General features: G+C 41.0%; 1 protein-coding gene across 3 annotated transcripts in view; it reads right to left on the minus strand.

Moving 5' to 3' along the window:
• Positions 1-319: 319 nt before the first annotated feature.
• USP9X (ubiquitin specific peptidase 9 X-linked) overlaps positions 320-12589 on the minus strand; it is a 221787-nt gene continuing 209517 nt past the window's right edge. For all 3 annotated transcript variants that reach the window (XM_050936447.1, XM_050936446.1, XM_050936445.1), the window contains 4 exons: positions 7844-8000; positions 6411-6623; positions 5783-5878; positions 320-3629 (listed from right to left, as the gene is read on the minus strand). In XM_050936447.1, the coding sequence (XP_050792404.1) occupies positions 3495-3629; positions 5783-5878; positions 6411-6623; positions 7844-8000 (601 nt within the window). In that variant the 3' untranslated portion in view covers positions 320-3494. The remainder of the gene's footprint in view (positions 3630-5782; positions 5879-6410; positions 6624-7843; positions 8001-12589) is intronic.

Here is a 12589-nt window from a genome sequence, read left to right on the forward strand (position 1 = left end):
TAAATAAATTTAAGTTGCTACAGTGGGCTAGTTTCAGCCAATTTAGCTTTGGCAGAGTAGAAAATCTGATTTGCTATGAGTGCAAAGTGTTATTAGGAGGGTTTTGGAAGAGTAACTGCTCTTCCTCAGCATATATGCTGAAACCGTGTACACTAGGCACAAGAGAATGATTGAAAAAGCATACAGCAGAAACCTCAACTCACTTTCCTTAATTGGTTTGTCTCTTAAATGTTCAGTTTCACTTTGATAAGTGACCCCACAAAAAGGCATTGTGGGACTGCATGTTTGTGTCTCAGTTTCCACATCAAAACATACTAGCTTATGAACAAAAGTATTTATTTCCCCTCCTAACTGCCAGTCCTGCAAGCTATTTAAGAATCTCAAAGTCAAGCTGGGTGGCTTTCCTTCTTGTGCATCACCATCAGTAATACAAATCCTGCAGGTCAAATTATGCCCTCACTGGCCTCTGTGAAACCTCGTTTTCTTCAATGGGTTTACACAGGGGTACTTAATAAGCTCTGTAATTAGAATTTAATACTCTTGTTGATGCATAAGGAGGAATGGCCTTCCAGTCACACACATCTGGGTTGACCCTGCAGTAACAAAAGTAAAAAATTAATTTAGTCACTAATGGTAGCAGGAATTAATCTAAATACACAGAGGGAGAACTTCTGTTGGGTAAAATGCAGCTTTTTATACATACACTTTAACCACACATTAGCACCACATAACATTACCTATGAATGTTCAATTTGTATGCATTTTAATGTTAAATTGTCAGGAAAAAGAAATTGTTTTATTATTTATTGGCTCTTATTTTATGGAAGACCAGAGATTCCCCACTAACTATTCTAAACAGAAAACATCATCCAGAAATTAGTGAAGGGGAAATTAAACTTTTAGGCACTTTGAGGATGTGTGCCATATCAATACTGAGGTATTGGATATAGCCTGAAATGACCACTGCCATATTGCTGCAACAGTAACACACATATTAAATTTTTTGCAAGTACAACATTTGTTACTTAAATTAATATAATTTAAAACTATTTTGCCCAGAGTGAAGAAAAGATTTTCTTCCCATCAAACTTTTTGCTGTAGCTATCTATTTTGAAAAGCAAAACAACAAATTAGGCTAGCTTTCTTCAAAGTGGCAAATGCAGGATAACCTCAACTTGCCATCTGAAAATTACCTGCTACCAGTCACGATTCCCCAATTCAGGGGAGAGGGGAAAAATCACAACCTTCAAAAATCTCAAGTTTTTACATATCTCTACAATCATTGCACTGTTAAAATTAATCACATTTGGCAAGGCTGAACTAGCACATTAAATGTTTTTATCTAAATAGAAAAAATACACAATCATCTCTGAGATAGCATGTTTAACAATAATTACTGGTCCAAATAAATATGAACTATTTCAGCTCTAATAAGAAGGCTAATATTTTGAGTTATAACTTCCAGTAAGTATCCCCAAACATATGTGGGAAAACTTTCCCCAAATTTAACAAGTTCAGGTAAAATGGTATTATTAAAAAAACCATGAAAAACTGAATTAAGTTGTTGACCACTAAAGAACACATGGAAGCACAAAAGTGATGATTGCTACATAGAATACTTAAAAAAAAAGAAAATCAAATGAATTCATCTCTATATCCCCCTCCCTTATATTACACTAAATGCATAAGAATGCATTTGTGATTATTTTTTTTTGTTCATTTCAACACTACAGACCTTCTGTTTGATTAAGCAGCTTTGTTTCTATTAACTTAATTATAAAAAAACACCATCAAGCTTGTGCTCATTAAATATATACATGTATATATATAAAACATACAAAAAGTACAAGATAAATCACATTAAGAAACTTTTACAGGGTAAGTGTCCTAATTTTTTATTCTTAGACAAGGGCCAAATTTTTCTGTGCACAAAAATCTCAATATGACTGTAGTTCCAGAATTCAGCATAGTGCCATTGCACAGAATTAAACTTTCTGTGCAGTCAATTAAAAAATAAAAGAAAAAAACCACACACCACAGGACAAAATATTCTTCTTAAATCAAATTCTATTTGTGAATTCAGCAAAATAATTTCTATAAAATAAAACAGCAAAATATTTAAATAGTATAGGGTGGGCTGTATCTGTTTTGCAGGGGTATTTGGTTTTTAGACAGGTTGCAAAAAATTACACACATTCAAGTTACCAATTTTCATTTAAATACAGTATTTACTGATGCGTTTCTTGAAGTCTTTAAACAAATGTTTATTCCAGACTAGAGATACCTTAGAATTGTATGTGACTAACCAGTAGTTTCTTTTATAATTAAACCCTGCGTCTAAAGTTAAGATTTCTTGTATAATGGTTAAAGAGCTAAGACAATTCTTGCTTTCAAGTAGAACTGTGAATGAGCGGAAAACCAGCAAGTTAACTTGGTGCAGTGGCACTAACAAGTACTGTGTGATTTTGTTGACTTCCACTTCACTGGGATGCAGTAGAAGGAAAGTGTTAGTAGTTTATCTAATAAGCTCTACCAAAGAAACAAAACAAGCACACCAAATACAGTCTATTATGCTCCAGGCATCCTGGCATAGCAAAATTTTTGCATATTTGTTTTAAATCTTTTAAATTCCTATTACTGAAAACTAAGTGTTTTTATCCCACCCAGAGACAGAACTGTCCAACATTAGATGTGAGGAACATATGTGCAACTGAAAACCACTTGTTTGTCACATTTCCCTCCCTCTCCCATTTTGTAGTCTAGGTGTAAGAAGAAAAAGCTCTGAGCAATACAGTTGTCACTTTGGGACAACTACTGTCATGGTTGGTTTTTCCCCTCCCCGACTGGCTACACTAACCTGGTGTGAAGCCATGCTAAATGTTACAGCATAACTATAGCTTCAAAGTGATTAACCTAATACCAGAATGAAAAAAGATCTAGAAACAATGTTACATCACCAATTTTCCACATCAACCAAATAATTAAAAGGTTACCAGCCACTACGTTGCTCATAGTAAAATTGACTCCAGTGGCAAAGAATTAACATGAAACTATTTTTATGGTTGACATGGATAGGCTTTTTCATAAAGGAGTTGATCCACCTGCCATTAGGCAGGCAACACTGGTTGCAGAGCGCAGAGGATATATCAAGAAGTTACTTTTTGTTTTCGTAGATCTGTGAGTCTCATCAAGACAAAAAAAATGTTTCTTGCTTAAGAATTAACAGTCAAACATTAATATACTATATACACCTTTGCCATTTACACATTAGCATCAGGCCATTTATTACAAAACACTATACACTTTCCACTGCAGGCAGGTTATATATTGACAGCAATTTTCTGCAGATAAGACAGTGAATAGACTCTCCACTCCATGTTGATTAGGAATAGTTTTTCTAGTTTTAAATATTAGCCAGGCACAGAGAAAGGTTGGACTGTAAGGCCTGGGTGCACAGTCTTGATGGAGCAAGTTAATTGATTATGTGCATTTAACTAATCTTTCGTCTGAGGCGGGGAAACTTCTTCACTGCCTTCATAATTTTCTTGTGCTCGTTGGCCAGTTCGTTGAGGGTTGTTCATATGATGTGCTGCTGGGCCTGTATATGGCTGTCCATGCACATGGTTATTCTGTAAAATAGAACAGAACATTTTAAGGAGACGTTATGCTTGTGAAATTTTTTCTAAGCAATTATAGTGATTCCCCCTCTCCTTCAAACATATATCACTGAAAAAAAATACCCCAAAGCATAGTGAACTGGTTAATTACTAATACATATTTCAGGATGTTTATTCATTACTGTGAAGTGTCCTGCCCTTACTTTTTAAACGAAATTATGCTGAAGATAAAAAAATTCTGAATTGAAATTGCAAAGATTAAGCTATAGTGAAAAATTAGTAAATACAGATTTTAAGTTGTAGACAATTACATGCAAAACAAAGCAAAAAAGAGAGGATGAATGGAATGCTGCCTATGTGATGTGTACAGTTTTCATTAAAATGTATATATAGTTCTAGCAAAAGATAAAACTGTATGGGAGAAAAATTTAAAAAATAAACACACAATAAAAGAAATCAGCTATAATTGTGCAAACATATATTAGGTTTTGCCCGCTGTGACAGACCCAGGCCATTGGGGCACAGGAGTCTGGTAGAGGGCAATATACTGGTCACTAGCTGAGTAGTTTTCTGTTCCCTGACTGACCAGAGCAGGGGCTGCACTAGAGTAATCAGGAACCTGCTAGAACCAATTCAGGCAGACAAGCTGATTAGAACACCTGCAGCCAATCAAGGCAGGCTAATCAGGGCACCTGGGTTTAAAAAGGAGCTCACTCCAGTCAGGGAGGGGGGAGCCAGAGGAGAGGAAGTGCGTGTGAGGAGCTGGGAGCAACAGGCACAAGGAGTTGAGAGTGAGAGGGTGTGCTGCTGGAGGACTACGGAGTACAAGCATCATCAGACACCAGGAGGAAGATCCTATGGTGAGGATAAAGAAGGTGTTTGGAGGAGGCCACGGGGAAGCAGCCTAGGGAGTTGTAGCTGTCATGCAGCTGTTACAGGAGGCACTATAGACAGCTGCGATCCACAGGGCCCTGGGCTGGAACCCGGAGTAGAGGGCAGGCCCAGGTTCCCCCCAAACATCTCAACTCCTGATCAGACACAGGAGGAGTTGACCCAGACTGTGGGGAAGATCACTGAGGTGAGCAAATCTGCCAATAAGTGCAGGACCCACCAACGTAGAGGAGGAACTTTGTCACAACGCTAAAAATAATTTTAACAGAAGTAAATAAAATCTGAACAGTTATTTTCTTCTGATACTAACAAGTACACTTTTTGATTAAAAACACACCTATACAACTGTCAATTGTAAAACGTTGTCTGTCCACGATACTTCAGGGAACTGCAAGATTTGACCTTACAATAAACCTATTATTGCAATACTAAGAAAAAAGGGTTGTGTGTGTTACAAGGTGAGAAATGCTAGCTGTTGTGAGAAAGTGAACACATTACACAAGTAAAGGATTAATCAGTCTTTGTGATAAGCTGTGCCTTAACTCCAAGGGGATGGAGAAGTCTACATCACTTTCATCCTGGCTAGTGCACTGCTCCCTTAACAGGAAATTAAATTAGCAGACTGACAATATATAAGTGATTTGGAGAAAAGAAAGAAAATAAAAACTGTAGTTAACTCTGGGACCTACTAATTTAGTTATTACCAGCTCAATAAATCTAGGTATGATTTCTTTCAAATCTAGCTTTCTGTTTAAATAGATGCTAACAAAATAGTCACTTAACCCGGAAACAGATTTAAATTTTATATGCACTTTAAACTTGGATATCAGTGTTCACAGAACAAATTATATATGGGACAAAGTCATTTTTAAATACTGGTAATTACTAAAGTCTAAAGCAATTTACTAATGTAAGGCTAGATTCTATCATTTAAGTCAATGGTGCAATTCACAGAGTAAGGTGATAAACCCGGAAGAAGCACAGCTGAATCAAACCAGTATGCATTCGCTAGGGGATGGCAGTCAGCATGTGCGCTTTTAGTATAAATGATAAGTATGTTATGGTAAAATGTTGGGTTTCATGTGAAATTCTGATGGAGAAACTGCTTCTAGTAAATGGTGCTGAATGTTCATCTTTATGATCACTTAGAGTGAGATTTGAACTATAATGTGTTTCTAGTTAAATATTTATTACAGTGTGAGTTAGCATGAAAGCTAAAACAAAAAGTTAGACTTTACATCCTTCAGTGGAAAGTGCAACTCTACACTGTTTACCTGTTGATACTGGGAACTGGGTGAATGAGGATACAACGGGGCATCTTCTGGTGGGGAGGATTCATGTTCATCTGGGGCATCTGGGTCATCGGGTTCCTAAAATTAACATACAGTAAAATATTACTTTTCAAATCCAATCCAATCCCATCCTTAACCTGTAATCTCACTGTTCTTGGGAGACCAAGATGCTCCTCCCCTCCCTCCCCTCATTTTAAACAAGCAACATTAAGTGGCAACTTGCTCAATATCATAGAGAAAAGTCTTACTTTTGATATAAGTTATCAGATACCACCTTATCTCTTCATAGAACTGAATTTCACCATTTTAGTTCCATTAGGGGTATTCCAACTTTGGAATCAGTTAATGCCAATACAAACAGTAAGTAACATGAGAGAAGATTACTACAAACCATCAGCACTATACAACTGGCAGTCAGTGGAAATGATTGTTAATTTTAGGCAGTTTCATACTAGCAAATGAAATTACAGAACTTTAAATTTCTAAAACCAGCAGAAACTGGGAACAATCTGCTGCCCAACTCACTGTTGCTACTACTGGATAAGGTACAAAGAAATTTGAGCATTTAAAGCAGTAATTTTATTTAATTTTCTGAAGTCTAACTCTTTACCTCTTCTGGGCAGAGTTCACAAGCTTTTGCAAGGGTCATTCTAGCACTGTGAGATCTTTCCAAGAAGTAACCATTTGATGTTTCATTACTCTGCACTGGGGGAGACCAATTATTATATGTGTATTGTGGATTTCCAGTATATGGCCTACGTTCAAGTTCATCTCCAAGCCATTCTACTGCCCAGGTCCATTTTCTCTTCAAATCTCCATTGCTCTGCAGAGATAGAAAACTGACAGTTCAGAATCCCCTTTTTATTCTTCAAACACCAATACTTTTCTATTGCCACAACATCCACCTATTGGGAAACAGGTTACCACCTTCACATTAGCTCACTGTTTAAACCAGAGGTGGGCAAATTGTAGCCCGTGGGCCACATCCGGCCCACGACACCCTCCTGCCCAACTATTGAGCTCCTGGCCCAGGAGGCTAGCCAGCCCCTGGCCCCTTCCCTACTGTTCCCCCTCCCCCACAGCCTCAGCTCACTGCACTGCTGGCGCAATGCTCTGGGTGGTGAGCTCTTGCTGGCCAGCACAGCTGCAGAGCCACGGCCTGACTTGGTGCTCTGTGCTGCGCGGTGGCATGGCTGGCTCTAGCCAGGTGGTGTGGCTGCCTGTCCTGGTGTTCTGAGCAGTATGGCTGTACCACTGCCAGCCACCAGTGCTCCAGGCAATGTGGTAAGGGAGCACGGGGGTTTGGATAGAGGGCAGGGAAGTTCAAGGCGGTGGTCATGGGGCAGGGGGGTTTGGATAGAGGGCAGGGAACAGGGAGGTTGATAGGTGCAGAGGTCCTGGGGGTGCAGTCAGGAAGGAGGGGGGCTGGATGGGGCGGTGGGGGGCAGTCAGGGAGAAGAGGTGGTTGTTATGGGGTAAGGATCCCAGGGAGCCAGTCAGGAATGAGAGGAGAGGGGCGGGGGGGGGTCAGGGGCAGAGAGTCTGGGGGCCATCAGGGGACAGGGTTCCTGGGGGGGCATGAGGGGGCAAGAAGTGGGGTGTGTGTGTGGGTGTCAGATATGGGGTAGGAGCCAGGCCAGGCCTGGCTGTTTGGGGAGGCACAGCCTCTCCTAACCAGCTCTCCATACATTTTTAGAAACCTGATGTGGCCCTGGCCCTCAGGCCAAAAAAAGTTTGCCCACCCCTGGTTTAAACAAAAGTTCTTTTTACTGAGTACATACATTTTTTTCCAGAAGGGTAACGTGACAGGAAGCATTGGTGGGTTTGGAGCAGCTGCCACACAAGCATTAATACAATCTGTATATTATTGTCAAGTTTAGCTGAATCCCTCCCTCCCACTTCCTTCTTCTGATCTTTTGACAAAGAAATATTCAAATGAGTTTTACTTAGAGGAAGAGGGCAATTTACTCTGTTGTAATTTGCTTGACTTACTTTCTGTCTAAAATTCTAAAACAACCATGAAGTCAGAATGGAAGGTATCACCTGTAAGATTTGGTAGGCTACAGGACAGTTGCTGAAAAGAGCTACCATGCACTTTATACACTGGTAAGCTCTTTTCTGATAATGGTTCTTAGAACGCTGAATGGTGTCAAATAGCCCATCCCTGTCATCTGGGATTCCTTTAAGTGCATTGTGAATCCTGCAAACAAAACAAACAAACCAAAAAACATCCACCAAACGGTCAAATTTTAGTCCTCAAATTTGTTCATTGTTACACATTATAAAACAGTGACTGGAATTACACTTCAATGACACTAATTATAGAAGTTAATATTCTGATTACAGGATTTTGTAGTAGGTGTGTTCATTAAAAAGTATAACAGAGTAATTACAATGTAATGTATTAATTATGACTAAAAGGGTTAAGTAACAATTCAATTATATGCTTGACCTCCAGGATATATGAAATCAGAGTAATCAGATATCAAAACAGTATAACGACAATTACAGCTGTAACAATAAAGTGTAACCCATTAATCATTAGTTCTCAATCAACAGAGTTAAACAAATTCTTTCCATAAATATCTACCACCCATTGTAATGCTAGAATATAGTTACATCTCAGAAAGGTTGCTTACCTTATAGTAAATGTTGCTGGAGATGTCATCAGTGTGGATCCCGCTATAGATGCACGTACGCCTCATGCATGTGAGATAGGAGTCTTTTGCTGGGGCTGTGCATGCACCTTGTGCTTCTTCACATTCCTGTACAATGCCGTAAAGGGCAGAGGGTCCACAACCGTCCCTCAGTTCCCTCATCAATTCAGAATCCCATATGCTGAGGGCTCCGAAAAAGTCAGTATGGAGGAGAGGTTGTGGGATCCACACTGACATCACCTGGAAGAAGGTTTAGTTCTTCACCTTGAAGAAGGTAGAATGGGTTTTTGGAAAATAAACTAACTTGTTTTGAGTGGAATTCTGAGACCACCTTAAGGATGAACATAGGATGAGGTCTCAGTACAACCATGACTTCGTGAAATGTCATGTAGAGAGATTCAGCCACAAAGACCTAGAGCTCACAGATTCTCCTAGCCAAGATGATGGAAACCAGAAAGACCATCTTTAAAGTAAGATAGTACAGGGTGCATCCCGAAAGTAGCCAAAAGGGAAGCACAGTAAGATTTAGGAAGAGGATATTATGCTCTCACACAAGAGTTAGTTCTTTAGTTGGGTCTAAATATATAAGAGGTCTTTAAGGATCTTCAATACAGTTGGTTGTGAGAAGATCAAAGACAAGTGTACAGGTGCCAGGTGGACCATGATAGAGCTAAATGAAAGGCCAGAATGTTTTAAATGCAGTATGTGATAAGATCTTTGGTACCTAAGTTTCTACTGAGACTGGCTTGGTGCTGGGCCACCCATATGGAGAACCTCTTCTATTTTGTGGAACTGGTCCTTCTTGTATGTTGCTTACAACTATGTATAAAGATTTCCTGCATCTCAAAGGAGCAGTCTCTGTCCATAGTTCTCAACCAGCCAATATCCAGGCTGTCATATGTGGTCACTTTGGGGCTAAATGCAGAGTATGGTCATTGTTCTGAGCTGTCTGGCAGAGAGATGGGAGGTTGAATGGACATCTGTTGCAGGTTTCTCACCCAAAACTGCCTTAGCCAGTAAGATGCCATGAGGATAACTGTGGCCTTGACCCGTCTGATCTTACATATTACTTTAGGAAAATTGGGGAAAAGGCTTAAGTGAGGTTTCAGTTCCACAGATCCCCAAAGAGCAAAAGTTGGACATTTGGTGTTTTCCCTAGTGGTGAACAGGTCTTTTGTGGGACACTCCCACTTCGAGATATCTGCTGGATGATGGAGCTCTGCAGTGACCACTCATAACTGGTGAGTGATTGTCTGCTTAAGAAGTCCTCTAAGCTGTTGCTGGCTCCTGGGAGGTGAAGAGCCATTGGGGTTATCCTGTGCTGCTGACAACATTCATAACATGATCACTCTGTGGGATGGGGGTAACAAGCACACACTGGTGTGTTTATGAAGACCACTGCAGATGTGTTGTCTTTTGCAGAATTTCATGTCACCCTAGGACCAGGTGCCCTGCATCTCAGATGGTCCAGGTGATTACCCTAACCTGTCTCTGACACATTTGAGATTAGTGTCACTGTTGGAGGGAAAGCAGAAAAGGCTATTCCACATGTTTTTGGGGTGTAGCTATCAATTCCGCTCTGAGATGACTCGAGGTGGAACATCTGGTGTCTTACTGTGCAATAGACTGACCTCAGAGTTTTAAGGGTCGCAGGTGAAGTCTAGCAAATAGTGTCAGATAATTGCCATGCTGACATTTGGCTTAATAGTCAGACAGGTCTGCACTGTCGTCATGGCCTGATTTGATTTTATTCCATTCAGTAGTCATTGCAAAGAGAGGATCTTGTCCTTGGAGTGATGTGAGGAGGCTCTCTCAGCTCCTATGACTGCTCACTTGTGATGGAGTAAGGAACAATTTTAGTTCACCAGGAGGTCTAGCTGGGTGAAAAGGGAGAAAGTAGTTTTCAGGCCCGATATTCTTCTGCTCTTCCATCTTTGGTCAGACAATCATTCCAGGTAAGGGTAGATATGAATGTACCTTCTTCTCATATAGGATGCCACAACAGCAGACATGCTGTGAATATTGTGTGCGCTATGGAGAATCCAAACAGCAATACTTTATACTGATAATGAATGGGCTCCACTGTGAGGCTTAGCCATCCACCTATCCCACAAAGTACCTATGTGGAAGTACACATCCTGTAAGCTGAAAACCATGAATCAGTCTTGAGTCTGAAGGGATGGAATGACGGAGGCAATAGTTACCATTCTGAATCTGAGAGAGAGGGGGGTGTGTGTGTGTGTGTGTGTGTGTGTGTGTGTGTGTGTGTGTGTGTGTGTGTGTGTGTGTGTGTGTGTGTGTGTGTGTGTGTGTGTGTGTGTGTGTGTGTGTGTGTGTGTGTGTGTGTGCACGCGCAAATAAAACTCCAGAATTCTCAGGTCTAGGATACGATGAAGACACCCTGTCTTTTCTAGAATGAGGATATATCAGGACTAGATGCCTCTTCCCCTGTATTCTTGAGAGACCTCTTCTGTGGCTTTTAGAAGAAGCAACAAGGCTAATTCTGTTTGCAGAAGGCTCTTGTGAGAAGCGTCCCTGAAGAGGGATGGGGAAGTGGGTAGGCAGGGGGAAAGAACTGGAAATGGACGGGACAGCGGGCAGTGATGTCTAGCACCCATCTGTCTATTGTAATTGCAGACCAGGCCTATTGGAATGAGGCAAAGTTGGCTTGCTGAGGTAATGATTGGCTCTAGACAGGCTTTGGAGTGGCTCTCAACACTTCCGTCAAACTTGCTACCTCAGAGCAGGTGCAGCATGCATTGCAGAGGAGGATAGTGTAAATGCCCCTGGAGTACCGGGGCATTTTTCTGAGTGTGTTTTCAGGATGCCTACTTTAGGAGCAAGAGGGTGTTCTCTCAGTTGTGATCGGGCTTGTGTATATCCCTAAAGACTGCAATGTGGCCCAACAGTCCTTTAGTGAGTGGAACCCCTCATCTGTTTGACTACCAAAGAGCTCTACTCCCTCGATAGACAGCTCCTCTGTTGTGCATTGCACCTCCTTAGGAATGCCTAATGCTTGCAACCAGGATAGATAGATCTCTGCTGAACACTCAGAAAAAATGAGGTGAAGGTGATAAGGAGCACATCTCTTCAAGTGGCAGTGCTGAAAAATGGAGTGATCTTGGTAGCAGAGGTGCCAGTGCCAATCTCTACACAGAGGACATCTTGGGTGGAGATGTAGACTCTTGCCAGTATATACCTCAGGATTCTACCAACAGTGCCCATGACAGCACCTGCAAGACTGAGAATGTTCTGGCTGGTAATATGCCTGAGCCATGCTAGTGGCTGAGCTTTAATCCCTAGCCCCCACAGTAGCAAAGCACTGGTATGGTATGTGGCTTTCCTCAAGGCAAAACTGGTAGTGGCTGTGCCCAGTGGTGAGTGGAATAAGACCGTCACAGGACAGGCAGAAAGCTGGGGGATTTTTAGTTTGCCTTGAGGTGTGGCAGTTGGTGCAAAGTGCCCAAACTCTCTGTACAGGAAGGCTGTCTTGTTTTTTTGAAGCAGTTCAATTGAAAGCAGTCCACTTATTAGTGGAGAGAAAGAAAAATACATTCTTCAGGTAGATCAGTGAAACTGAATGGCAGCAAACACTAATAAGTAGTGGGGTGCCCATGAGTGATAAGAAGGAACTGGGAGATGGCTGTGATCACTCCACCCTATATACCCTCATAAGGGAGCATGAGGTGGCACAGACCCAGTGGACACTGCTACTCAAAACACTCTGATATAACATGCTTGAGGTGCATGCACATGTACAGTGAGATCCACAGTGTGCATACTTGAAAAATCCTAGTTAAACTCTTATTTCAAATGCTGAAAATCCAGCAGTTGGACATTATGAAAAGCAGTAACACTATTCAGAATCCCAAACCTACCCAGCACTTTTGCACAGGTCTCATGTTGTGTCTTATTAAATTGTTTCCATCTCCAAGAGTGTTTCTTAAGCTAAAGACTATGTGAACTTTATACATCTAGCTGAGTTGGATACGCAAGTGTTGACACACTATATAAGGGTTCAGTATCTAGGGAATGTTTACACTGAAGCTGGGAGCAAGCCTCCTAGTCTGGGTAGACAGATACATAATAGCCTGGCTCAAGCTAGCACACTAAAAATAGCAACATGGAGGAT

This window comes from Gopherus flavomarginatus, chromosome 1 (genome assembly GCF_025201925.1).
Source record: "Gopherus flavomarginatus isolate rGopFla2 chromosome 1, rGopFla2.mat.asm, whole genome shotgun sequence".
NCBI classification, from domain to species: Eukaryota; Metazoa; Chordata; order Testudines; family Testudinidae; genus Gopherus; species Gopherus flavomarginatus.